The 27,337-nt window shown below is 55.9% G+C and overlaps 1 protein-coding gene across 3 annotated transcripts in view; it reads right to left on the bottom strand.

Moving 5' to 3' along the window:
• Positions 1-1,551: 1,551 nt before the first annotated feature.
• Positions 1,552-27,337, bottom strand: part of SRRM3 (serine/arginine repetitive matrix 3) — a 53,695-nt gene continuing 27,909 nt past the window's right edge. For 2 of the 3 annotated variants that reach the window (XM_081054118.1, XM_081054117.1), the window contains 12 exons: positions 20,704-20,835; positions 20,525-20,605; positions 19,960-19,989; positions 19,448-19,510; positions 19,303-19,338; positions 17,476-17,526; positions 16,841-16,948; positions 16,315-16,492; positions 5,909-6,270; positions 5,095-5,319; positions 4,833-4,970; positions 1,552-3,078 (listed from right to left, as the gene is read on the bottom strand). In XM_081054118.1, the coding sequence (XP_080910244.1) occupies positions 2,850-3,078; positions 4,833-4,970; positions 5,095-5,319; positions 5,909-6,270; positions 16,315-16,492; positions 16,841-16,948; positions 17,476-17,526; positions 19,303-19,338; positions 19,448-19,510; positions 19,960-19,989; positions 20,525-20,605; positions 20,704-20,835 (1,633 nt within the window). In that variant the 3' untranslated portion in view covers positions 1,552-2,849. The remainder of the gene's footprint in view (positions 3,079-4,832; positions 4,971-5,094; positions 5,320-5,908; positions 6,271-16,314; positions 16,493-16,840; positions 16,949-17,475; positions 17,527-19,302; positions 19,339-19,447; positions 19,511-19,959; positions 19,990-20,524; positions 20,606-20,703; positions 20,836-27,337) is intronic. The other variant, XM_081054119.1, reaches the window with a different exon arrangement.

Here is a 27,337-nt window from a genome sequence, read left to right as displayed (position 1 = left end):
GCAGGGAGGAAGGCATGAAGCTGAGCAGTGAGGAAATGGAATGGGGGAGTGGAAAAGGAGCAGGTAGGGGCTCAGTGTGAGACAGGCTGAATTTTCATGCCCGCCTTTGGGTGTGTTTCATGCCCCCCTGCTCAGGAGGTGGCATCTCCAGAGCAGGGCCAAGTGCGCTCCCTGTGGCCCCCACTGCTTGCCTGAGGCACGGTTTTGCTGAACTTGTGTAAAGGGTTAGAGACACAGGTGCTGCTTTGACACAGGTGGCAGAAACAGCCACTGCCCAAAGGCCCCTCAGGTGCCCTTCCAGTCAGAGGGAAAAGCATAGAGTGAGTATTCTGTATGGAGAGGAGGCCATGTGCTGACACAGCCATAGCTTCAGGCGCACGGCCCCCTGCTCTGGAGACCAGACCAGAGCAAGAACATAAGCTATGGCTTACGCACACAGGAGCCAGGGAAGCGCCAGCTGCCCCCTCAGCAGTGGACCAGGATTCTTAACCTGTGGGGCCCTAAAGGCGTCAGAGTGAATGTGAGATCTGACATTGCACGCCAAATTGTGGGCATGTGCACACCCCAACCTGCATCGGATTCCCAAAGAGCAGCTGATTCGAAACAAGGTTAACAGCTACCAGTTTAAGAGAAAAGGAGGAAGAGGAGGAAGGGGAGAAGGAGATTTTGGGCATTTGTTTAGATCTATAGAAAAGAAATAAAAACTGTTCACAAAACAAAAAAACAATAAACAACACTCCCTTTCCAGCCCCGTACTAGTGCCCAGCTAGGGCCGGACACTTGGTATTTTTCCTTAAGTGGCCCCTTACAGAATACTCACTCTATGCCGTACCTGGTGCTTAGCACTCTCAGGACAGCATTTCCTTTCTGGTACCGTGTTTCCCCGAAAATAAGACCCCTCACCGGACTATCAGCTCTAATGCATCTTTTGGAGCAAACATTAATATAAGACCTGGTATTGTATTGTATCATATTATATTATATTATATTATATTATATTATATTATATTATATTATATTATATTATACCCAGTCTTATATAAGACCGGGTCTTATATTAATTTTTGCTCCAAAAGATGCATTAGAGCTGATTGTATGGCTAAGTCTTATTTTCGGGGAAACACGGTACTTTTCATCCCTGTGTGTCACACAGCTGGGAAGAGTTGGGGCCTGGATGTGTAGCCATGTAATGCTCCAAGCTATGTTCTAGCTGTTCTGGAACATTCCACCTATAAGGAGGGTCCTGTGTATTGGCCCAGTGCCTCTTCCCTCTGCTCCACTCTCATGGATTGCGGAAGCTAGATGGGGTGTGGGAGTTGGGGGGAGTGGAGGTGCTCTTGGGTCCCTGTTTTCGTTCCCACTGAGTTGCAGGCTCTGCTGACTCATACATGAAGGTGGGGAGTAGAATGGATGCAGGCTGGGCTCTGGTTCCTTGGTGCCAGCTCTTCTCTCTGGGTCCTGAGGAGTCCGAGCCCCTCCCATTTCTTGGAGGGAAGGACCCCCGGACCCCATGCCCTACCCATACTCCCCAGGTACCCAAATCCACAGAGGCCTGGTTTCACCACCTGCCATCCGGGCACCGAGTATTTTATTAGAGTCCAAGTTTTACCCGCACTGCGGAGAGAGGGAGGGGGAATAGAGAGAGGGGGAACCCGGACCAGACCCCAGACCCCTCCCCCCACCGGAGCCCAGGGCATCTGCCCTATTGGGCCAAGGAAGACTTCGTGAGATCCCTGAGGGCCCCAGGAGGAGGGGGCTGGGAGCAGCAGAAGAGGGCTGGGGGCTACTGTTTCCTATTGATGCCCTCAGACTAGATCCTACCCTTTCTTCCAAGGGCTGTAGCACCCTTCTCTGGAGAGCCTTGGCTGGCCCTCTCGCCACCAAACCCTGAGGAGGAAGTGCTCCCTTGGGCAAGCCTGAAGCATGTGTTATCTATGCCTGTGACCCTGTGCTGCCATCTGGCCCGTGTCCCAGGCAAGGGGCACACAGGGACACCAACCAGGACCTGCTGGATCATCGGGCTGAATTGCTTCTCCTCTCTTCTCACAGGCTCCCCCTTCATCCACCCCTACTCTCTTCTACCTCCTGAGCTGGACCCTTTTTCATCTCAGGGTCAGATGCAGTTGTAGTCTATGTCCCACCTCATCATACAGACGGCCTGGCTGGTGTGGTCTTGGCTCAGGGCATGGGGTGAGGGCTGGAGGGGACAGCCTGGCCTGGAGAGAAGAGGTGGGATCAAAAGTGAGCTCTCCGACCCGAGGCTGGGGCTTAGAGGCCCTCCTAGTCTGGCACTCCTGGGCCAGGGAAGGGATTTGGGAGGCTGTGGGGCCGGCCTCCAGCCCTCAGCCAGGGTCGGCCTGCCAGCTCAGAAGGAAGTAGCGCCGTCGCCTGGATGGTGGTGCACCAAGAGTTAGGCCATTCAGTCTAACTTAGATCCTGCTGGCTGTGCCACCTCTTTGTCCGCCCAGTGATAGAGAAGAGCCACGGGCCCTGCAGAGTGGTTAGGGGAGGCTCCCAGGACGGGCACCTTCTGAGGTGTCTCTGGGTCCACTGAGCTGAGGTCCCCAGCCTGGTGAGCTGGCATCAAGCAGGAAGGGGGCAGGGTGATCCCTGTGTTCGAAAAGGCTCTTTGTTCCCTGGACACAGTGGGCTGGCAGGAGGTGGGGGTGGGAACCCTCTAGAAGCAGCATCACCCAGCTCCTCCTCGTCTGCAGGGAACCCAACCTCAAGGTCTTCCCTGGCCCTGGGACCTCTTTGTAACAGTGGGGTGCAGGCCCCCCCACGAGTCCTGGGGCCTGACCCCTCGCCTGTTACTGTGCCAGGGGGCACGACACTGGGTCTGTCTGGGCTCAGAAGCCCCCACTTTCTGAACTGCTCCGGCTGTGGTAGCTGGGACTGGGGGTCCGGGAGGGGCTGCGCGAGCGGCTGCGGGTCCCACGACTGCGGCTGCTGTGGCTTCCACGGCTGTGGCCAGGGCTGGGGCTGCGGCTGGGGCTCCGACTCGAGTAGTCACTGCTCAGGCAGCTGGAGGAGGATGAGGGGCTGGGCCGGTAGTAGGGGATGGGCCGCTTTCGGGCACTGCCGGGAGGGAAAAGCTGATTACAGGCCATCCAGGGCCTTCACTCGGGGCCCCAAGCCCCTCCCCAGCAGTGGCCAGGGCTTCCCTGCCTCAGACTCCCTCCCGAGCCCTGGCCTTGGAGTGCTCCACCCTCGCCCCCCTCCACCATCCCAATAGGACTGGACAGTCAATGGTCACTGGCCAGTTTCATGTTGATCATTTTGTTTTTCCTTCCTTGTCTGCAGGGAAAGGGGGCCGAATCTCAGCTTGATCTGGGTAGGTGCTCAATAGATGTTTGTTGAATGAATAAAACTTATAGACAACTCACACCAACCAAGCAGTGGTTTCTGTGCATGGAAGTGTCCATGGAGATGGCCCAACCCTGCTCCTCTGTTCCCCACACAACTGAGAATTTTGGTTTTTCAGGACACGTGAAGGGAACAAGGAAGAGAGCCCTGGCCACTTCTGCCCATGCCCACGGGCCCCCTCTCCTCACTCAGCTACCTCCCGCCAGCCCTGGAGTTAGTTTGAAGCCAGGAGGCTGTGACCCAGAAAAAAGAAAAGAGAGTGGTTAAGGGGGTGACAATGCCCCATCGTGTGGGGTTAATTCTGAGGAAGAAAACAGGTGTACATTAGTGGGAGGAGGAGGAGGCAGCCTGGGTGAGGGGCTGAGGTGGGTGCCAGGTGGGAGGTGTGGCGGTCCAGCCATCTTAGGACCCACCTGCATATGGGTGGGGTGTGTGATCTGTCTGGGGGGTGTCCCAAGCCTGGCCATCTATCCTCTAGCTCTGCAGTGAGGGGAGGAGGCAATGTGAACCTCAAGGACTAGGAAGGGCCAGTTTGAGAATCAGACCATGTGAGAGCTCAGGGATGCCCAGGGAGGCCTGCTTATTGTTTAGACATGAGAATAGAGACCCAGAGAGGTCCACTGATCTCCCAAGATTGCCCAGCAAGGCCGTGGCAGAGCTGGCATCAGAATTTTGCTTGTGGCCCTGTACCCCATGTCAGGGGTCTAGGGCTTCGAGGTAATTTATGCAAATACAGACTATGGCTCACCTGGAGACCCAGGCCCAGACCCTCCAGTGCTGGCAGAGAAGCTCTGATCATAGCACAGCACCACTGGCCTGTGTGGGGAAAGTGGGAGGGACTGACTCCTCCTACAGCTGTCCCAGAGACCAGGCTGCTGGTGCCCCCTCCTCCAAATTCCCCAGGGGGCTGGGAGGTGAGCAGTGAGGTTAGTGAGAAAAGGAGAGGCAGACAGACAGCTGAACAGAGCCAGATCAGCTCACATGGGCATCTCCCTGCAGCCTGTGGAGAGGGGGTCCACTTGGCCCCCAGGCTGGCCACAGGCCATTCAGCAGGCTGGACCTTGAGATGAAGGAGAAAAGGAGACATCATTGCCAGGAGATGAATGTGGGTAGGAAAGAAGGGTGGGAGGGACTCCAGGAGGCATGGCTGGAATCTTCCAGAGCTTAATTCCACATTTGCCGCTTACCACCCCTGCCCGAGTACAGGTCCCCCTCCCGTCCGTGGGCCTTCAGGTCCGATCAGAGACCATGTCCTTCTGTGAGGCCTCCTCCTCAGCGGACCTCTCCTCTGTCTGCGAGTCCCACTCCCTCTGGGGCACCACTAGTTCTGGCCGCTTTGCTCAGTGAGCCCCCCCCCCTCCTTCGCCTCCGCCCCTCCCCGCACCAGGTGTAGTCGGTCCCTCCAGGAGGTCCCAGGTGCCCTCTCCTCGGAGGTCTCTGCGGCTGGTCCCCCGGCCCCTCCCTACCTGGTGATGCGCCGCGGTTCCATGAAGCTGGGCGAGTCCCGGCGTCGCTTGCGGATGGGCGAGTAGCTGCGGGAGCGGCGCCTCGCGCGAGCGGCCTCGGCCTCTGCGTGCCTCGCGCGGCCCTCGACGTCCTTGTCCCTGCGGGACCGGGCCGGAGGTGAGCGCCGCGGCCGCGGCAAGAGGGCGCCCGGGGCCCGCCTTCTCCCCGGGCCCCGCACCTCTTCTTCCCGCCACCGCCAGTCGGGGTCCCCGCCGCACTTACCGGCCCACGGGTTTCTTGGGCGACGGCGAGCGGCTGGGGCTGCGGGCCCGCTTCTCCGCGGAGCGCGAGCGGGATTTGGAGGGCGAGCGGCTGGAGCTCCAAGAGCGCGGGTCGGGGCCCGGGCTACGCGACGAGCTCTTCCCTTCCGGGCCGCCGGGCCGGCCATGCGCGCCCGGGGACGGGGAGGTACTGGCCGGCCGGGCGCGCGGGGGCCGCTCCTTGGCCCTGAGGGAGGGGCACGGCGACAGGGGGCTCAGCTAAGGAGGAAGTGGGCTCCGTGGGGGGGAAAGACCGGGGCCCGGTGATAGGGTGGGGGCTCAGCCAGGGGGAAAGTGCGCTCGGTCGGGGGACGGGTTCTATGGGGGAGGAATTGAACGAGGAGGGGACGGGTTGCTGAGCGGGAAGGTGGTGCGTGAGTTGCGGCGGGAGGTTCCTGGAGGGGAGGTGACTAGAGGGAGGAAGGGGCGCGGGGACAGCCATCAGTGAAGAAGAGATTGTTCAGTGGCGTCGCTGGACAGTGATCGCTGAGGGGGGGTCCAAGTGAGGGAGGAGGGTGACCGTGGTGCCGGGGAGAACAAGGATTTTTTTGGGGGGGAGTAGTAGAAAGAAAGGTGTGGGGAGAGTCTCTTTGTGGAAGAGAGGGCGCCTGGGGTCGAGGGAGAGTGATGGGGGGGCTCGGAGGGCTCGCGGGGGTGCGGGCGCTCGGTGGAGGTGGGAGGAAGTGATCAGTGGGAGCCCAGTGTGCAGCGTCGGGAAAGGGCGGTGCTCAGCGCAGGGATGGGAACCCCGGCGACCCGGGGACACGCCCGCTCACCGTTTCCCGTGCCCGCTGTGGCCTCGCTCGGAGCCCGGCTCAGGCCCGGGGCCGGGGGCGCCGCCGCCGCCCGAGTCGCTGCTGGACCCGGCCCTGCTGAGCGAGCGCGACGAGCCCCGGGGCGGCGCGGGCCGGGCGCGCCGGCGGCCCCTGCGGCGGGGCCCGGACGCCGGGGACCGCGAGCGTCGCCGCCGCCGCCGCCGTCGCCGCCGCCGCCTGGCCGGCCCGCCCGCCGCGCGGCCTCCTCTGCCCTGCGACGACGGCGCCGAGCGCGGGCTCGGGCTCTCCTTGTCCCGCGCGGGCGGCGTGGCTGCGCCGGCCACCGCCTGGTCGCCGGCCCTGGGTGAGGGCGAGCTGGGCTTCTGACGGGGAGAGAGGCAGAGGGGGCAGGGGGGCGGGGAGGGGGACGGAGGCGGGGGACAGAGAGACGGAAGCAGAGACGGAGAGGACAGGAAAGTGGAGAACCCAGAGGACAGAGAGGCAGAGGCCACAGAGGAGAGGTGGGGACAAGTTAGGGAAACAGACAAAACGGATTCGAGGAGGCCGAGAAAAAGTGGGGGGAGAGAGAGAACACAGACCAAGAGAAGAGCGAGAGAGCGGGCGGGTGGGGCGGGGGGAGAGAAGAAGAGGGGGCTTTCACCGGGCCCAGGCCGGGGTCTGCCAGTCCCGGAGCATCGCACACACGGTTCCCCGCGCCTGCCCTGCCTCTGCCTCTCCTGAGTGTCCACCTTCTGGCCTCAACAGTGCAGCTCATGCAAGGTTCTCAGCATGCAAAACACAAGAGGGACGGAGCGGTGGGGGGCGGGGGGCTGACAGGGAGGGGGCTCCAGGACGGGCACGGGGGCTGGCATTGCCCCCCGATGGGACGGACGATCCCGGCAGAGAGAAGAGAGAGGGCGGGCACCGGGAGGCCGGGCCAGTGCCAGCCCAGCAGACCAGGCTCCCCAGCGCTTGGGGGTGGGTGAGGGGATGGAGGGGGCACACGGCACACAGATGGGAGTAGGGGCGGGGCTGGACAACTGAACTCAAAACTGAACCGAAGAAAGGGAAGAAAAACGGAAATAAAAAACAAAATCCACAAATGTCATTAGATACCAAAATCAAAAACAATGTCTGAACTCCTGGGGAACTGACATTTTTCTGTTAACATTTTTCTTTGTTTTCCGGCCCTGCAGAGACCTGTGGAGCTGTCAGTAGCACCTGACTGTCTTTCTGTTTCTCTCTTTTTACTTTTTCTTTCTTTTTTTTTTTTAAGTTCTGATTTTTTTTTTAAGTCCCTCTTGGTTAACGTCCACTTACCAATAAAGTGGCACTTCCTCCTTTAGTAGGTAAGATGTGTAAGAGAAGGGAAAAGTGTGGTAGCGTAAGTTCATCATTAGATTCACAAAAATGCAAGAGAGATAGAGAGAGAGAGAGAAAAACTCAACCACCCCATTCTAGGCCAAGAGGAGGCCACACTGCCTCTGGAGGAAGGACTGGCAGCGCCTGGCTCCTCCAGCCTGAGCGGGCACCTCCTGGGTGACCGCTGGATAGAGATGTCAAATGTTTTTCCAAAAGTGGAGTTAGGACACAAGGATCTGGATACAGAAAACTTGAAAGGGCACCTGGTACCTTCAAAAGAGCCCTGGCTGGGAACCAGGGTCTGAGAGCCTGTCACTGCCTCACTGAGTGACCCTGGCCAAGTCACTTCCCCATTCTGGGCCTCAGTTTCCCCATCCACTGAATAAGAGGGTTGGGCTTTGCTTCCTGATGTTCCTTCCAGAGCAAATATTCCAGGGTTCACTGTATACCTCTGACCACCCTCTCCATCCTCCTCCCTGCACAGAACTAGCCCTCCTGTCCCTGGGCTTCCTTCCATCTGATAGCAGTTGATTGCCCTTGTCTGTTTATAAGTCTATCCTTCACCCCCCAAGCAACCCCAATCACCAGCACCAGCTTGGCTTTGAGCACCTCCAGGGCAGGCCTGGTGTTGAATTCCCCTGCAACTTCAGTTCTTATTACAGAATTTGGCACTTAATAGGGTCTCAATGCGGTTTGCTGAGGAAGGAAGACATGCCCTATAAGGGCCAGGGCCAAACCAGGGAGTCAGTCCTAGGGCAGGGGCAGGGTCCTGCCTGAAGGCCAAGTTCTTCAGGCAGGTTCTTGGGATGAGAGAACAAAACCAGCTGCCACCCTCAGGGTACCTTGCTGCCAGGGACTGGAAGGCAAGTGGTTGGCATGGCCCTGGTGCTTCTGCAGGGGGCAGGGTGGTGCCAAGGCCTCTCTGTGCAAGCTTGGATCCAGCCTGGGCATGGAGGTAGAGCCCAGAAGTCAGACCCATTAGTGGAAAGGCACAACCAGCTCATGGCTGGTGGCTGAAGCAGGCAATGAACACCAGCGTGGCAGGTGGGAACAGCTGACCAGAGCCATATGGGCCCTGAAGATCTCCTCCTGGGGGAGTCTGGGGCTTCTGTTTGGGGCAAAGGCAGGCATAGGTGGGCAGAGTAGATATTACTGGGCACCAAGGTACCACACTGAGCACCTTAACTTAGCCTAGGAGAGATGGAGTCTGGGTTGTTCAGCCACGGCCTCTCTGCGATGGCAGTTCCATTCTCAATAGGCATTACCAGGAGACATTGGCTCTCCAACACATACACCTTCCACCCCAGCCAGTACAGCTCCCCAGGCCCCAACACTAGGTTCTGTCACCCAGCATCCTTTTCCTTCCAGAGAAGGCAAATGAGAAAGTCTCCAGGTTCTTCAGATTTCCCATTTCTTTCCTATCCCCTGGGTTGTCAGAGTGTCAAATAAACACACACTAGGTCAGGGAGTGGGGGCCCTGACAGCCAACGCATAGTAACCCACACCCAAGGAAACACTGGACCCTGCCTTTGCTTGCTACTTTGGGGCTTGGGGCGGGGCAGCAAGGCAAGGAGGCATAATACTAGGGAATTAGGACCTGGATGTGAATTCTGCAACCCAGACTCTGGGTCTGAGCCACTACTGACTCCAGGGAAGAGGCCAGCAGTGGGGAAAGAAGACTCTGGGCCACAATGTTTCTTCCCACTGTTGGGCTGGGAGGGGGTGGGAGTGTTAGGCACAAAAAGGGTCTGTGTTGGGTGGACACCCACCCCCACGAGGTTGCTGTCCCCAACCTCTGAGGTGCAAGCCCCTGTGCTGATCTGGACCCTTCCTGCTCGGCATGTCTTGAAGTCCAATCCCTTTCCCATTTTCCTCTCACCTCCTCCAAGCCAACAGGCTGCCATAGCCCAAGTGATACTAGTAACTGGACTAATGCGGCAATAATGAACACGCTGGAATCAGCCCTAATGCAAGTTTGCTGTGAGATCTTAAGGAAGGGACCTCACTCTGGGGCCTCAGTTTCCCTGTTGGTAAAATGGACATAACTGGGGTCTTTGCTGAACAGAGTGGGCCTCTTAGGAGTTGAGAGGTTCTTTACAGAGTACAACTGACCGACTGTCCACTCACAGACAAACCGGGTCAGGCAGTGCACGTAGGCCTGGGGCCCCAAGTGCTAGGATGGCAGAGGATGGGAGGAAGGTGCTGCAGGAAGATTCCTAGGGCCAATCTCACTCTTATCCTCCCATCCCTCCAAAAGCCCTCGTGAAAGGGTCACCATGGTCCTGGCCGGAGGGTGAGCCTTATTCACACCTTGGCGGGAACGATCAAAGCCCAGACACCATGGAACCTCATGGCTGGACAGGCCTGTGGCGGCCAGGGACCACCAAACATCTCTGGAAGCCTGCTCTGTGTATCTCCTGTCCCTCTTGCCTGGAACGCCTCTCCCCTTCCCCTTCTCATCTCTGACTCACAGCCTAGCTAATACCTTGTCTCACCTCTACAGTCAGCCCAAGGTCACCACCTCCAGGAAGCCTTTCCTGAGCCTCATCCTGAATCAGATGCGCTCCTGTATGATCCCACAGACCCTTGTTGGTTCCTTCAATATGGGCAGCGCCAGGACATGCTAAGGGCTACCGTAACAAGCCGAACTCCCCATCTACAGTTCAGCTTGGCCCCTGTCATCATTCTGCGTGATCTTTGTCTTCTAGCCTGGCAGGTGGGGGCTGCAAATCCAGCTCTGCCTGCCTCTCCCCTGGCATGGACACCCAGACGGGGCTGGCACAGAGAAGTGCTCAGCAAATACTTGCTTAGGGTGTCTGAATGAATGAATGAATGAGACCTCACCTGCTTCTGAGCCTTGTTCCCAGGAGCCCCTCTGTTCCTTGATACCACCTGCTCCCCAACATCTTTTCTTCCTTTTAAACTTCTTGTTTTAATGAAACTTTATCTCAGGTTAAATTTATGTGATATGAAAACAACCCTTTGACTTAGTTAATTTTGAGAGAAGAAAGTACGATGATATTGGTTGATGATTGACTTCCTATCTGACAGCTTTTCATTTGTTTATGGAAGAAATTTTCCACGGGAAAAGACAATGGGAAGAGAGTAGCAAGGAAAGTGTCCTTGCCTGATCCTGGTATTCTTAAAGACAAGACTAGGTGAGTGTCTGGGACAACTACCTGCTCTAACTCAGCATTTGAGGATCCTGTTTCTGGGTTGCTGGTCATATTAGGTACTCCTTGAGGGTGAGGCCTGCACTCCCCCCATCAGGCTGGGATAGTCTCCTCTGTTAGAGACCAGCAGTACTTTCTCCCTCCATGAACAATTTCCCTGTCTGCACTCCTAGCACCACCCCGGGCTGAGGAATGTTCTGAGTAGCTGAGCTCTCAGGCCTACCCCTGGGATCAACATGGGGGAGACGAGGCCTTCTCTTTTCAAAGCTGAGGACGGAGGCCCAGTGAGGCCTCACAAGGGTTGGGATGTCAAACTTCTGTAGCTGCTCCCAGGTGGGGCAGGAAATCGTCGAAAGAGCAGGACTGGGGAGCTGGGGTCCCTGAGGACCTGCCTCTGACATATGCCCTCAGTGTGGCTGGATGTGCTCTGGGCTGGGAGTCACAAATCCCAGGACCTCGCCTGGTTCTGTCCTCATACCCTGGGGGTATCGTGTCCCCTACTGACTATGTCTTCTAGGCCATTCTGCACATTCAGCTCAAATTCGGAAGATGAAAGGATGCTGGGGGAAGGAGGGAGCCCCTGTCTGGATTGGGTAGCTGAGAGTTCCCTCCATCCCCCAAGAAGCCCCCCAGAAACTTTGCTAATTAGGCCCTCTAAGTCCAGTACCTGCTCATGGCCAGCTCTCCCCCCACCCAAAGTTCAACTCCCATCACATCCCAAGGATGGAGCTGTGAGGTTCAGCCCTGGTGTCAGCTGCTCCCCCAAAGTCCTGCAGCTCCCACCCTAAAGGTCCACCTGCTGCCAGGACAGGGCCTGAAGGAGCCATGCAGGCCCCAGAGGGTGGGTGGGACAGGGCTCTTTCCCCAGGTCTGACCTCAGCCAGAACTTCCTCCAGGATCTGGAGGCCAAAAGGCCCAGCCCAGGCTCCACCACCACTGCTTATTGCCCAGGTGGGCTCCAGGGGCTAGCAGGGGTGAGAAGTGAGAGGCAAGTGGCTTAGCGGCTACTTCAGACAACAGAAATCAAATTGGCTCAACCGCAGCATAGGGTTCGGGAAGGGAACACAAACTTGGAATGCTATACCACACAGAAATGCATTCGGACAACCAAATGAGGAAGAGAAGGGAGGTTAGGGGATGGGGGTGGGGTGGAGAGGAAGAAGAAGGAGTAGGGAAGGTGGAAAGGAGGGAAGAATGAATCAGAAAAGTTGTTGGGGAAAGTCAAGAAAACCAAATGACAAACCAGGAAACACAGCTTTGTAGCTCATTTGGAGAAAATGCAAGTTACAAATGAGTAGTCACTAAAATAAAGAAAGAAAAGGAAAGGGGAGAAAACCAACCAGAGCGAGACTGAGAGAAAGAGAGAGAAAGAAAACCACATTCAAACCAAGCAGAGTGGTGGGGCTTATCTGGAGATGGGAGCGAGCGAGCGCACAGCTGAGCCGGGATACCTACCTTCTCAGTGGTCAGGGAGAGGAATGCAATAATAAAAAAGAAAAGAAGGTCTCCGCATTGGGAATGCAGAATGGGGAAAGACAGTGACTCTAAGCTGTGCTCCCCCCTCTGAGTCGGCACGTGGGCAGCCAAGTGTGGCTTTTGGTCTATTCCCAGGGAGGGGAGAGGGCTCCTGTCCAGCCACTTCTGTTTGCTCCCCCCCCACCCCCACAGGCTCCAATAGCCAAGCGTTTCTTAACTCTTCAAACAACAGAAAACCTCCAGAGGGCATGCAGGAAGCGGTTGATGGAAGCAGAACCACAGGGTGGGCGAAGGAGGGGCTGGTAGCATGGGAAGAGAAGCCCATTTCAGGGGGAGAGATGGAGAGAAATTGAGAGAGACTGAGAGACATAGGGAAAGAGAGAGAGAAATAGATGGAGAGAGAGAGAAAGAGAAAGACAGAAACAAAGGTAGAAGGAAACAGAGAAAGGTGGACTCAGCCAGAAAGAAGAAAGAAGCTGTTTAAACAAGGCCAGAGTGGACAGGTGGGGTGAAAGGAGAACTGTGCATTTAAAAGGGAAGGCAACCACAGGTTCAATTGGGAGGATCCATCCTGCCTCAAGTCAACCCCTCTCCCTTTCCCCTGGCTTCAGCATCATGTTAGCAAAATTCATCCCTCCTGCCTGGCTTCATCCTGGAAGAAATGCCAAGACGTCCCTCTTCTGACTGCCCTGCTCCAGCCATGGTCACTGCTTTTTCCTGGGGGTGAGAAGGGAGGCCTGGGGTGAGGCAGGTCAGGGAGTGCCATGGGCACCCTTTCCTGAGGTCACCCTAGGCTGCCCATTTGAGCCAGAGAGAGCCTGCGCGCCTTGCTCACAACCGACTCTGGCACTTTCAGCAGCGGTAAGGCTTCCCTCAACACTTCCAATGCTGGGGACAGGCAGAGCCCTACTGTGCAGGCCCCATGTGGCCAATATGCTGGGCCTTGGCTCAGCATCTGACTCTTCCATCGCACCCTGTGTGACTTGGAATCTCTCCCTTCCCTCTCCGCACCTCACTGTTTCTTTCTCCATGCGTGTGTGGACTCTGAGGGCGTAGGGCTCCTCCCGGGTCGCTGATGCAGCAGTCAGACAGAGTCAAGCTTGCGTAAAGCCAGCACCGCCTGGATGTGTGTGCAGGCTTTAGTGCCGGGGAGTGCAGAGACCTGGGAGCCTGTCACTGACATCTGGGGGCCCTCAGGGGGAAGGCAGGAGCTGAGATGTCCAGCATTCACCTTCTGAATCCTCCTGCCCCCTCAGGGCTCCTAGAATATGCCTTCCAATGACCACCCTCTCCACATCTTGGCTGTGGCTGGCAATCTTGAGGTTAGAGGGTCTCCTTTTGGATCTACCTCTAAAATGCTGTGTGACTTTGAATGGGTCATTTGACCTCTCTGAGCTGCAGAGAGCAGTAAGCAGCAGAACCCAGAAATCCCTTTGGGGGATCAGTCCTGGCCTGGGATGGAACAACAAAGAGATATTGGGAGCCAGCACCTTACTGGCCTCCTCTCAAGACCAGGATGAATTTTTATTTGTTTTTTTTCTTGCCTGGGAGTGTCTGGCTTTGAAGCCCTCACCTGAGCTAAACTCAGGTGTCTTTAGTTCTCTCCTCCGGGACCTCCTAAGGAGGAAGGTGCTAAGCAACCTGTCCCTATCTGGCCCAGCCATCTCAAATTCTATGGGAGTGAAGCTCACTGCCCTGGGAAGTTCCTCGGGTGACTGGGCCAGGTCTTTCCCTCCCTGGGTCTCTCAGCTTCTCTCCGGCGTTCCTTATATACAGGCACCCAGAAGCACAGTCTGCACCGCGTGTGTTAATTTCAAAGCTGAGGTAGTTCTATCACGTGCCAGTGCCCTGGGTTGAGGACCAGCTGCTGCTGCTGCAGATGAGGCTGGAGCTGTTGGCGTGGGAATCATTTTTTAAGAGTTATCTTCCCTTTTAAATTCTGATTACAAAGGAAAAATAAGTATATAGAGATATGTATATGATTAATGTTCACTTGAGATTCAAAAACCATCTCTACATTAGGAGCAGAGGCTCCCATAGTAACACGCACAAAAGCAAAATTCTAGAACAACAAAGAAGATAGGAAAAACCCCAGAGAGATAGTTTGCATTTTGCATTTCTGTACATTACAAAAGGAAAAAATAAAAATTAAAAAAAAAACAAGAAGAAAAGAAAAAGGAAGGAAAAGAAAATACAAACAAAAATAAAGTAATAGGAAAAGTTACATAAACTTCCCCACCCTCTTCCCTTGCCACTAAAGGAGAAATGGAATCACAATATTACCACGTTTCAAATGGGAGGCTAAAAAAAAACAAAAAAAAAACATAGACGGGGTTAAAAATGGTGAGCTTTTCTTTTTCCATTTGTCTCTCTCTCTTTTTTTTTTAAGGTAGTGTCCAAAAATACCACCCCCAGGCTTTTCCCAAAAAGCATGTTTTGGTTACTAGCAAAGTCTGTGACCCGCCCCCATCTCACCTCCCTGAAGACCAGAGAAAACTAGGCTCATTTCACTCCTAGCAAAGGCTTTGTGGGCAAGGAGGGGGTCAGCGTGCAGGTGAGAGGCAGGGGACGTCCTGAAGGCCCTGATCCCCAGGGCCCAGAGGGTAGGGAGAGGATTTGGGGACCATGTTTTGTGAAAGGAGTCACCAAGTGCTGTTTCCTAGAAAACTCCCAGGGCAATGTCAAAATGGAGTCGAGATTTAGGAGGGATGTAAGATTGGGGTGCTGCTGAGGCTTCCTTCCACCCCCTCCCTGAAGCTAGGCCACCTTCCCTGACTGCTTGCTCCTAGGCTCTACCTAGCGGCTGTGGCCATTTTGCCTGCACATGCCCAGGGCCCTTGTGGGGGCTATGGCTCAGGCCTGCAAGGCTGGGGAGGGGACCAAAAAGCGGGAAGAGACGTCCTTTCCATCCTGGCTTGAGAGAATCTGCGGAGAGAAGCTTTCTGCCCCTCTGAGGATGGGGGATGGGCATGAGGATGTGAAGCTCTCTCTCATGAGCAGGCTTGGGGCACTGTGTTGTTAGGGCTCTGTGCCCATGGGAGTGGTGGGGGGGCCCAGTCTGGGCATCACGTCTGGGGCCTGTCCCTGTCCTTACTGCCCTTAGCTATCTCTGCATGCCCTCTCCCACACCCAGGACAGATCCAGGCCCCTCTGAGCTCAGGAGCCTGGCAGGTGGGGGCAGTCAGGTAACGTCCTTAAACAAAAGGTAACCTGAGACCAAGAGCCTTCTGTCAGGTGCATTTGGCTTTCCTCACTGAGGCTATAGGACTAAGGGTGTTTGAGAAAAGAAAGGGAGTGAAAGGAAAACAGCCAAAAATCAAAATGAAATTGACCAACACGTACATGTTTGCTGCTGAGACCTGAGGTCTGGAGAGGAGCAGCTCCCGCCTCCCTGCTGAGGCTTCTGGGGCAGCCTGCAGGTCTGGGGGGCAACCTGCAGGCTACCCACCCCAAGTCCCCTGTGTCTACCCAGTGCCCCTGCCAGTGCTACAGCCCCTTTTCCCTGAAGGCGCCTCTACCCTGTCCTCTAAAATCAAAAGACAAAAGGGGGTGTGGGCCTCCCGTGGGGCCTGGGAGAACCCCCACCCTGGCCCTGACCATCCAGCTGCCAGCTCCTACCATCACCATACCTGCCTGTGAGTCTCAAGGCATCTGTGCCCCGCCTGGAAGATGGATGGGGACAGTTTTGGGGGTGATGTTGGTGTGGTCTCTGAGGAAGCAATGGGTACACTGGGGGTGCCTTAGGAAGGAATGGCCCTGGGAAGTGGAACCCGCAAGGTTGAAACACCTGTGCAAGCAAGGGCAGTGCTGGGGCAAACAGACTCTCCCTGGAGCAGGGACTTGAGAAATGCTGCTCTCTGCTGGCAAGGGGACTGCCACCACAGAAGGGGGAGGGATCCGAGAGAGGGCTGGGGTTAGTAAAGGGGTTGAGGGAGAGAGGGTGCTCTGAGAGGAGGAAAGGGCTTGGTGGGGAGAGGGGGGCTCCCACCCAAGTGATGCCCAGGGGAGATCCTATCTCTTGAGGCCTGTTCCAATGGCCATGCCCCTCCCACCCCAATATGCCTGGGAAAGGGAAGCAAGGGATCTTGGTTCATCTCTAGCTCTTTATCCAAATGGCTGAGTGCCACTGTGGTCAACCCTCTCTAGCCTTCAATTTGCCAAGCTCAAGGGTGGCCCAAGCCTGCAGGGGTCGGGGGCTCACCCTGACACTAAGGCCAGTGGGGCGCAACAACCAAGCGCTCCTGGCCGCGCCCGTGCTGGGAGGGCGCGTGGGAGGGGGAAGCGGCCCGAGGGAGGTGTGCAGCGACCCCGCCCCGTCACACACTCACTGCCCCTTGCCGGGCAGCGACCCTCCCGGCCCCAGCTCGGCGCAGCCCGCGCGGCACCGGAACCGTCCGCAAAGCAAGGCGTACGTACATCGGGCGGGCTGTGCGCCGAAGCTGGGCGGCCCCCGTGGGCTCCGCTCCGCTGCCTGCTGCCGCCGTTCTGCTGGGGCGACCCCCATCCGCTGCCGCCCGACGCGGAAGGCGACCGGCTCCCGCTGGACCGCTGGCTGCCCGTCTTCCGCCGGTCGTCTCTGTGCTTGGGGCTCAGCCTGGGGGCAGGGGACATGAGGGGCGACAGCGTGGGATGCCCCCTCTGCAAGAGGCCTCTGCTCCGCGGGAAAGGCAGCTCCCCACCGGCCCAGTCACTGGGCCAAGAACTCTTCCATTTAGAGAGAAGGCCCCAGCCCTCACACAGGCCACAGGTGACATTTCCATTCAAGATGGAGGCCGCCTTTGGGCAGGGGCCACAGCTCTGCCTCGCCCAGTTCCAGGCTGGCATCAGCACTGCTGCTCTGTCTATCAGCGGCGGCTCCACGGCCCTTGGGGGTATTTAATCTGCAAGTTCCCTCCCCCTAGCACAATCACAGGTGGAGCCCTCCCAGTGGCCCACAACCTACCTGCTGGGTGATCTGGAATCACTGTCCTGGGAGGAGAGCGAGAGGCTGTGGGAGCTGCCGCTGCTGTGGTGATGGGACCTCCGGCCTGGGGACTCGGTGGCATGTGTCCTGGGAGAGAAATTAGCCTGTGCCAAAGTTCTGTTTGACTTCCCCATGGGGGATCCCCGTGAAGGCCTGATGGAAGCCACTGCTGGCCACCCCCCCTGCCCCCCCAGTCTCCTACACAAATAACACAAACGCTGAACGATGTCCATTCTGGCCTAAAGCCCAGCCAGTCCCTGTGGGTCATTTGTGGGAATTAGGAAAATACGCTCTTTTCTCTAGACATCTCCAGTGCTGCAAGATCTCACTCACCCCTCAGCTGGTGCTCTTGTGATGGGAGAGCTGGGGGAGAGGGAGTGACAAGAGTGACCTGAAAAGACCCTGGCACTGGGAGGCAAGAGGCCGGGGTTCCAGTTCCAGCTCTGCCACTGATTCACAGGGGCTCTTGACTTACTCTCTGGTTCTAAATTTTTCCATCTGGTTACAAAATGAGCTATCTCCAAGGGCCTGATTCTGTGATTCTAGAAAGCCAGGTTCGCTGTGTGGGGGAGAGGTGGGGGCTGAGGGGCTGGAGAACGGGGAAGAGCGCTCACCTCCTCCTCTCTTTGTTCTTCTCTTTTCTTTTGCTCTTGGAGCTTCGTGACCTACAGAGAACAGAGACCACAGAGACAGCACAGCCTGCGCAGGGGGGGGGGGGGGGAGCCGCTGTGCCCAGGTGTGGATCCGAGATTCGTTCCTGTCTTCACCTCAGCCTCCCTAGCAGGTGTGGCCTTGCCCAGTCCACCCCACTGCTTTGGTCCCTTCCACGCTCTCATTCCTTCCTTCTCCTGTAAGTCCTGGCGCATGATCACCTCCGCTGCACCCTCTGGGAGCGCCAAAGGTGATATGGTCACAGCCCCAGAAGAAGGGTGACTTGCCCTTATCTTCTGGCATCACTCTCGAGACACGCCCCTCTGATGAGTTTCGGGGTGGTGAGTGGCCCCTCCATACTTTGTGCTCCCTGTGCCCCAGGTTCCCTCAGATGGGGCCCTCCTAGGCAGAGCCCACCCCTCCTGCTCTGGCCTCCAGACTATGGCCCAGCCCTGGGCCAGCTCACCAGGCGTTTAGGACAGAAATGCTTTTACTCCCTGGACCTCCACCCCATGTTACCCAGCTCTCTAGGGTGGGCCCCACAACCCTGTTCCTGCCTTTGACAAAAGGATTGAAAAGCTTCTGATTAGCCCGCTAAGGTCTCGCCCCATTCCCATAGGTCTCTCAGCCCCACCCTCCCTGATGCCACCAAACCTCAATCCTTGCAGTCCTGAACCTGAGCCTCCTTCTTACCAAAAATGAGGTGATGGATGCTAAGAAACCCCGGAACATGTTTCTCACAGGAGCAGAGCCTCTGGGTGGCGGGGGGCAGGTCCAGGGGAGGGGAGCAAAGGTTTGGGTTCTCGAACCCATGTTGTCTGCTTTAGGCGTCATTCTCCCCATCTGGAGCTGGTCTAGCCTATGTCATCTCTAGGTGACCAGGACTGATGGGAACTGGCCCGAGTGCAAGCCGTGCAAGCTGATGGTGAGCAATGGGTGCAGCAGGGGCCCACACTGGCCCATGAGAAGGGGTAGGGGAAAGGGGAAATTGAAGGGCCAGGATTAGGTGTTTATAAATTTAGGCTCCTTCCTGACCTGACAGGTAGCCTTGGGCAAATTCCCACTGCAAGAATGGGGCTGGGGCTCTGCCCACCCTCAGGGCTGTTGAGAGGGGCTCTGGCCCCATGCCAACCATGGGGATGTGACTGCCCCATATCTTCTTTTCCTCCACGCTGAGTGTTCTACTTCCTCCAGCTGGTTCTCTGCCTGGGTTCCTGCCTTTCACTTCTTCCTCTCCTCTCCCCCAGTCCATCCCGAACAAGTCACTGTCCTGCTCAGAGTCCCATGCTGGCTCCCCCTGCTCAGAGCCTCGCTGGGGTGGAGCCAGCTCCATAGCCTGGCAGTCAGCTGGGGGCTGACATCTGCCCCTCAGACACTCCCTCTCTAGACATAGTCCTTCCACCCCGTCTCTTACTCACTGAGGCCTCCTTCTGCCTGGCATGCCCTTTCCCTACAAATGTAGGGTTCTAATGCTTCTGCCTTCCTGACACCTCTACCGACACACCACTTGGACATTGGACCTGCTGTGTTGACTGGAAATTCTTGGGCCTCCAGGTCACGGCGGACTCATGGGGCAGGCAAGAATTGCAAACAACTGGCCTTCCCCCTCATTCCCCCAGCCTCAGTCCCCTGCCTGGTTCTGAGAAGGAGTCCCTGGAGCGGGAGGCTTCAGCAGGGAAGGACCCTCACTACCCCCTCCCATTAGGGCTTCCTTTGGGCCTTGGTCTCTGCAGTGGGGCGCTAGCCTTTGTCCACATTCTCCTGTCACACCTCCATAGGGCACCGCTCACCTGTGCCGTCTCTTCCTCCTGGACCCAGAATCAGACCTGTAGGGCCATAAAAAGGTTCTCTTGAGCCTATTTGGGTGACCCAGGGGTACCAGTCAGGTCCTGCGCCCCATGGAAGGGAGAGGAGTCCCCAGGGGAGGGGGGATACCTGTCTCTGCGGTGCTTCTTCACACTTTTTTTCTTCTTTCGCAGGGGTGAGGAGCTCCCACAGCTGCAGACACAGGGGTGGGAGATGGGTTCTAGAGAACTGGGGCCCAGGATGGGGAGGGGCGGCTGAAATGGCTGAGGAAGGTTGCATGCTTGGGACGTCAAAGCTGGAAAGGGGATCCCAGGCCATGAAACCAGCTGCCTGTTATACAGAGCGAGCCAAAGCCCAGAGGGTCCGAAAGGTCCCTAAGGGTCGTTGATAGAGCTGCCGGTATTGTCCCCTGGTCACCCATCCAGCCCCCTTGGCATTGTAAGAGAACAGTTTCAAACCCAAAGATTAGAGGCTGTAATGGTGGGATTTCTGGCCTCTGTGGGGAGAAAGCTGGTGGTGTTCGGGGTCCAGGCCCTCAGGTGCCAGGCCTCCTGCCGCTGGGGGATGGCCCTGGAATGTTACCCACCCATGGACACACAACCCCTAGCCCCGCCTGGTCCTTGCTCGCCTTCATCACTGACCTGCACTCGGAGTCTAGTCTTCTCTTTTTGCTGAGGGCCAGGGGAGAAAGGACAGACAGTTGGACAGAGTTAGTTGGAGCCCAATACGTTTGCCAGGGTCTCACTCAGGACAGGGGAAGGGGATCTAGAGATGGGAACCACAGATGAGACCCAGCCAAACTCCTCCTCCCCAGGCCACTCACACTTGTAGTGGGTGCAGGACCGCTGGGGGATGGCGGAGGGTACCCCACAGGTGGACTGAGTCACAGGCGCGGTCAATGTCTGGTTCTGAGGCGGGTGAGCGCCCACGTGGGGGACTCAAAGAGGGGAGGGAACTTGGTGAAGGGGAGGAACTCATTGGGGGTGGGGCTTGGTTAAAGGAAGGGAGTTGAGTGAAGGGAGGGGTCAGTTAGGGAGAGGGCACTTGGTGGGGGGCAGCACAGTGAGGGGCAGGGATTCAACATGGGTGGAGGGACGCAGCGTGGACGGGCTCACAAATGCAGCGTTGGGTCCCTGCGGGCCGAGCTGGACACAGCGGGGAACCCACCACGCCCCTCCCGACCCCGCCGCCGGGCGGCGCTCTCACCGGCTCCTCCGGTGGCCGCCTTTCTTTTTCTTCTTCTTCTTGGGAGGGGGCGACGTGGAGCTGCTGGACCAGTGCTTGGTCCTGAGTGAGAAGGGGCGGGGCCGGGGCGGAGGTGAGGGGGAGGGAAGGCCCCGCGCGCACCCACCCCGCCCCGCTGCACCCCTATGCGGGCCTCTCACCTGTACCCCCGGTGCCCGCGGTAGCAGGCGGCAGGGCAGTCGCAGTCCACCGGGCTGTCTTCCTCGTCAAAGGGCGCGTACTCCAGGCCCGGCTCGGCGCCCTCGGGCAGCCGCGGGGTCTCCGCCACGCTGCTGGCGACAGGGACACTCAGCACCCGCTCCCGCGGGCGGGGCCTTCCCGCTGCCCCTTTCTCAGTGCAGCGCGTCCCAGGCCTGGTCCGCCCCGCAAGGTCCAAGGTCGAGGGGGTGCGGCCGGCTCCGGGGTCTGCGGCCTCGACCCCTAACCGGTCAGGCCGGGATTTTAGGAACCCAACGGGCAGCCTTCCTTACAAATCCCCGCCCCCCCAACCGCACCGGTGTCATATTTTGCGAGAGAAACAAGCGAATGGAGTCCTCCCCCCTCACGTAGCCATACCCCTTTTAAGTTCTCCCTCTCTCATCAGTGAGCCCCCTCCTCCCGAGTGAGGCCCCTCCCCTCACTAAGTCCCCTCCCGGCACTGATTCTCTGTCCCCCGTCCCATTCATTGCACCCCTCCTCCCCTCCCCCAAACCCCTTTCCCCTCATTGAGCCCCTTTCATTGATCCCTGTCCCCCTTCACCTCACTGCCCTATTTCTGAGCCCCCTTCCTCTCTTTAAGCCCACTCCACCTCCCTAGCCCTCCTTTTCCCTTACTGAGACCCCCCCTCACTGATATCTGTCTGAGTCCCTGAGCCGTCCCCCCTTGCTCAAATGCCTCCCTCCCTCACACCCCTCCTTCTTCCAGCCCTGGCCGCCTCTCTGAAATATTCATAGCCTCTCCTCGCCCTCCTTTCTGCAGCCTCCAGAGGCCTCCCTGCTCTTCTGCTGCTGGGCTGTCATCAATCACTGCCTGATGGCAGCAGGCTCGGGCCCAGCACTGCCTGCCTCAGATGCGCCCCATCCATCTTGCAGAGCTCTCCCCTACACTCAGCGGGAACCCCTGTCCTATCCCAGCCTTCTGTCACAGATGTTTGCACCCTGCAGGCACATCTAAGAATAATGCTTTTTTCCAAAAGGCAGCTGGGCTTAAGGCAAGCCCATGAGCTTTGAAGCTGCAGATGTGCCTGCATCACACACAGTTCTGAGTCACTGTGCGACCTGGTGTCTGTCGTGCCCTGTCTCTGAGCTTCTGCTCCAAGATGAGAGTGACAACTGTGTTATAGGACTGTTGGGAGAATTCGCTGAGGTACCGGCTGCTGTGCAACTTTGTTTTTTATTGAAGAAGCCCAGAAGCAACCCTCTAAAGGCCCAGCTCCAGGGTAATGGCTCCAGGGTAGTGTCCCCCACCTCTGTTTTTCCTTCCCTGCTGCCTCAGACAGTGCCCCACCCGGATGGAGGGTCAGTCCTGGTTTTGGCAGAACTACCCTCACTCCTGGTGCCATTTGCCTGGCTCATTCTTTCCCTGCCCGAAAGAGGGAGGCCGAAAGAATGGTCTTAGATGGCAGAGCATTCAGAACATGATGTGAGCTTTGGATTCACACAGACAGGTCTGAATCCAGGCATGACCAAGCTCACTGAGCCTCGAGGTCCTTATCTATCCAACGAAGGGAAGGATATTCTAGCTTTGAGGAGAGGAGTAAGTGAGATTCTGTCTTTGAAGCGCCTATTGTCCCATGTATAGTCTCCATTGTTAGACGAGAATCCTCTGTCTGACACACACCAACACCTTCTCTTCCAGGGAGAAAAATGTTGTGACACATGAAAGAGAGCAAGGAAGACAGACCACAGCTACTGAGGGAAAACTGTTTCAGGGACAAATCTCTAGCAGAGCACCCACTAATCTGCTAATCTTGAATCTCAAGAATGCCATTCAATTCCCAAACACCAGCCTGCGCCTGGCAGCGTTGAAGTCACCCAGGTAGGACAGGGTTTTCTTTTTCTGGGGGGATGGAGGAGAGGCTCATGTCATTCCCCTCACTCCCACAGAATGAAACACCCCATATCCCTTCATTCAAACCTCCCTTCTCTTCCCCACATGCCTCCTCCCAAAGCCAGTGGCCTCCCACCTCCTGTCTCTGTCCCTGAAATCTCCAGCTCCTCGGCCTAACCAGCTCCCACCCTCCAAGGACTCATCAACCTCACACAGCCCTCAGGCACACAAATGCCTGACACATAAAACATAGTCTTTAGCACTGAGAGGAGGGGCTCCATTGATCGGGACACAAAAATCAGGACGGTAGTTCACAAAATAATAAAACAGCTCAATTTGGACACTGCCTTCCTCAGGAATCCTTTCTTGTTCCTGACATTCGAGCTGAGTTAGTCTCAGTCCAGGCCCTCACTGAGCTCCTCCTTTCCCTCACTGTGCCCTCCTCATTCTGCTGGCCACACGCCCGCCCGGGGATAGAACTTCCTCTCCCCCTCCCCCGAATCCGTCCTCTCTCCTTGAGGCCTTACTGTTCAGCCCCTTTTACTCTTCAATCCCTTCTGGGAGGTTTACTTGAGAGAGTTGAAAGACAGGCACAGGGTATGAGTAGCAGGCTCAGGGAGAGGCAAAGGTCTCAGACTTGTACCGAACCTCCTGGTAAGACTTGTCCTGGCAGTTCCAGGGATATCAATGGGTGTAGGCTGAGGCCTCTGTTTCTGCCTTTGTGGGACTGGTACCACTACATCTGCTTTGCAAGATCTCCCAGGGCTAGAACTCTGGGTTCTCCCATCTTGCCTTTCCTGGATGACAATATCCCTAGCCATAATGTTCTCTGATGTTTAAATAGCTCTCTGCAGTTCACAAGTCCCATGCAGAGCCACTCAGAGAAATTGTACCCCCATTTCACAGATGAGAAAACTGAGGCCCAGAGAAGGAAAGGAACATCCCCTATGGTTTTGGGACCTTTGAGTGAAGAATGTAAGTTCATTCACCTATGCAGTTGGCTTTGAGAAGTCATGTCCGGATAGGAGAGCCCTTGACTTAACTGGCTGGGCTTTCTTGATGTAGATGTTAGCTCAGCCGTCCTCTCCCTACGTTATAGACATGGTTGTGGGTGTACATACTGAGTTCTAACTTTGTTTAACATTTCCAGCTTTTAAGTTCATGTTTGTGACCTAGTTTACTTCTCACCACATCCATGGAATTGCAGGGAAGGTGTTCCTGTCTGTGACAGAACAAACTGAGCCCCACATAGCTGACCAAAGCAGGCCCAAGAGTCCACTGCAGAGGGGCCAAGAATGTGTCAAGGTTGAACACGGGACACGTGTTGGACTGGCCGCCATGGGCAAGGTTCTGACCTGGGAAAAGACCGCCTGTCACATGCTCTTCCTCACGCCAGCAGTTTTGCTAATTAACTGGTTCTGTTTCCTATTAGCCAGGAGCATAATGGCCAACTGACAGACGAATGAGTCCAGACAGAGGAGGAGGCAGATCCCAGGCAAAGGCTCTGCCCTGTCTGCTCTTTCACTCAGCCAGCGTGTCAGGTCTGCCACGGCCCTTGGGGGAGGGGCTAGTGGCAGCAGGGACAGGATGCCTCAGGCCTGGGGCCTCCCCGTAACTCCCCACAGTGCAGGGCAGAAATATGACACTGTGCATATTATAATGACTATCATATTATCAGGACGGTAATTCACAAAATAATAAAAGCTCCGGGAGTGACTGTGCCCCTGTTGAGACCTTTTGCTGAGTGAGAGGCGTTACGGGCTCTAACAGGCAGATGTCAGGTACTGTTCTATGCACTTTACATTTATCTCACTTCATCATTTAGTGCTCAGAACAAGCCTCTGATGTGGGTACCACAATTAATATTCCCATCTTACAGATAAAATAATGAGGCACAGAGATATCACACTACGTATAAAATTAGGTGCAAGGAAAAAAAGATGAATTTGCTCACTGTGTTAGTAGCAGCTTATGAATTTTGTTTTCTATAAACCGTCTCTCCCAAGCATGTTATTATATTACGTAACTATGAAAACAATGATTTTTACAAGTTGTCATTGTTTATTAGAGTGAAATAAGGAAAAAGAACTGATAGCAGCGACAAGAAGTAAAGAAAACATTGTGCATATTCCAAAAGGAGAAGGTGTTACTTTTATCCCAGGAATATGGGCGAAGTAGTTTTTAGAGGCAGCCTTGGATGATGGGGTGTTTTGAACCTATGCGGGAGGGGCCAGGGTGTTTCAGGCTGAGGGCTCAGTATGAGCAAAATCATGGAAGTGATCACATGTGGGGCATAGTTGGGAACTGCCAGCCGGTCATGGCTGTTGTGTGATGCTGAGAGTGGGAAACCAGGCTAGGTCTCGCGTGTGGAGGCCAGGGAGCCTAGACTTGGTTCTAAGGATGATGGCGAACCACAGAATGTTTCTGGGATAAAACAGGACTCCCCACATGAATCATTTCCAAGGACAAAAGTGTGTCTGCTCTGTGTCTCTGGGACGCCACCCCTCTCCACCACTTCTCTCCCCCAGAATAGAGTGCTAGCTGCCCCACTGTTTTTCCTGCAGTGTGACCTCTCTGATCCATTGTCCAAAAGAGAAAGTCCCCAAACACCTCCCTGACCACATCACGCCTCTCAGAATCTTCCACTGGCTCTTGGGATTTATGGGATCACGTCCCGATACTGCAGTAGCGTGACATCCTGGGATCCAGGACGGAGAGGAGACTGGAGGGAGGACTGTCATCACAAGAGACTGTCACTCAAACCAGTCAACTAACTTAAGGAAGAAGAATGATCCCTGGGGACAAAAAGCTCTGGGCGTGACTGTGCCCCTGTTGAGACCCTTTCCTGAGTGAGAGGCGTTACGGGCTCTAACAGGCTGCAGCAGGTTAAAATCAGACCCCTCTCCAGCAGTGTGGAGACCCTTTCTCTGGCTCTCCTTTGTCATCTCGCTCTAAGTGGTCACAGAATTTCTCCATGTCTCAAATGACCACTCTGTGAGTGAGGGTGGAGCATCAGGGTGAGGAAACCGAAGTCACGAGCACAGGGACTGTTGAGTGGTCAGAGGGCTTCAGAGATTCCTGAGAGAATCCCACAGTTGGCAGAGAGGGTGGAGACAGCCAGCAGAAGGGAACAAGTTAAGGTGAATCTAGTACTCACCATTGCCAGGTCTCCCTGGGATCCTGGGGATCCTGGTTGTTACGGATTGTTCCCCCCAAATTCGTATGTTGAAACTTTAACCCCAATGTGATGGTATTAGGAGGTGGGGCCTTTGGGAGGTGATTAGGTCATGAGGGTGGAGCCCTCGTGAATGGGATTAGTGCCCTTATAAAAAGAGACATGAGAGCTAGCTAGCTTTCTTTCTGTTGTGTGTGGATATAAGAAAGGAGCAGTCTACAATCTGGAAGACATTCTTTACCTGAAGCTCACCATGATCTCAGACTCCCAGCCTCCTGAACTGTGAGCAATAAATGCCTGTTACTGCTAAGCCACCCCGTCTGTGGTATTTTGTTACAGTAGCCTGAGCTGACTAAGACAGCGGTGGTTGACCAGCTACTGGAGATGCATGTCTGCCAATGCGAGCGACTATTCCTCACACTTACATTCATTGTCCCATGTAATTTCTTCGACAATCTTATGAGGTGGGTACTAATATGTCTGTTTTATAAGTAAAGAAGTGGAGGCCCAGAGAAGCCAAGGACCTTCTCAAGTCACACAGCTACGGGGCGGTGGAGCTGGGATCCACACTGAGCTTAGAAGTTTGGACAGATGGGGTGTCTAACACCAGAGCCCTCACTCTCCCTCCACTACCCCACACCCTGAGCTAGGAGTGAAGCTCCAACAGGAAGGCATGCGCCAGACCACCTGTGGCCATCTTTCTGTCACCTCACTGCAAACAGCTCCTCCCTGCTTCTCAGTAATCCGCCTCCTTAGCTTGCGGCAGTCACTGTTGGGAGTGCAATTTTCACCCCATTTTGGCTGCCTGAGCCATAAGAAGCCTTCCGGTGGAACCCAGTCCCTGTGTAAAGGAGGAAACTGAGGCTTCTGGGAAAATTGTCAAGCTGTGTTGTTCTAGGCACCAGGGATAGAGCAGTAAGCAAAGCTGATAAAGATCTTGTCTTCACCGAGCTAATGTCCCAGAATCATGCCAAGGCTTCCTTCTGCCCTGCCTCCAGAGCAGGGGTCCTCCCTGACCATCGAGCCTTTCAAATACTGTCTCTTCTAAGGAACCTTTCCTGACTGACAACCCTAGCCTGTCCCTTTCACCTCCCCCACTGAACACACACAGGGCTGAAGGGTTCAAGTGGCCACATTGTCAGGAGTTGCCTGTAATTCCCGGTTTCAAGTTTCAGGTTTCAGGTTTGTGTTTCTATCCAGAGAGCAGGAGGCCCATTTTTCCCTTCTCTCCTCCTCCTTCATTGCACTAGCACAGGGCTAGGCATGCAGCCCAGATCCTCAAGGACATTTCTTTTGAAGGAGACCCTGCAGCCTTTTCGTGGCATATTTTCTAGTGTGTCCCAGTTCTTAAATACATAATTCATTCATTCAAGGAAAGATAAGATCAAGACTATTGGAAAAGACTTGGGAATCATCGGCTAACAGGAGAGAACCCGGTTCTCTCCTGTTAGTGGAAGGGATGAGATCCCCCAGAGAGAAGAGGGAAGGAAGAGACCTGAGGACATGACAGAAACTTGCGGGGAACCAACATCTGGGAAGTGGGCAGGAGTGAGGGAGACGGCAGAGGCTG

The sequence above is a fragment of the Rhinolophus hipposideros genome (assembly GCF_964194185.1).
Source record: "Rhinolophus hipposideros genome assembly, chromosome: 7".
Lineage (NCBI taxonomy): Eukaryota > Metazoa > Chordata > Mammalia > Chiroptera > Rhinolophidae > Rhinolophus > Rhinolophus hipposideros.
The sequence above is the reverse complement of the archived record's forward strand: the minus strand, read 5'-3'. Positions and strand labels throughout refer to the sequence as shown.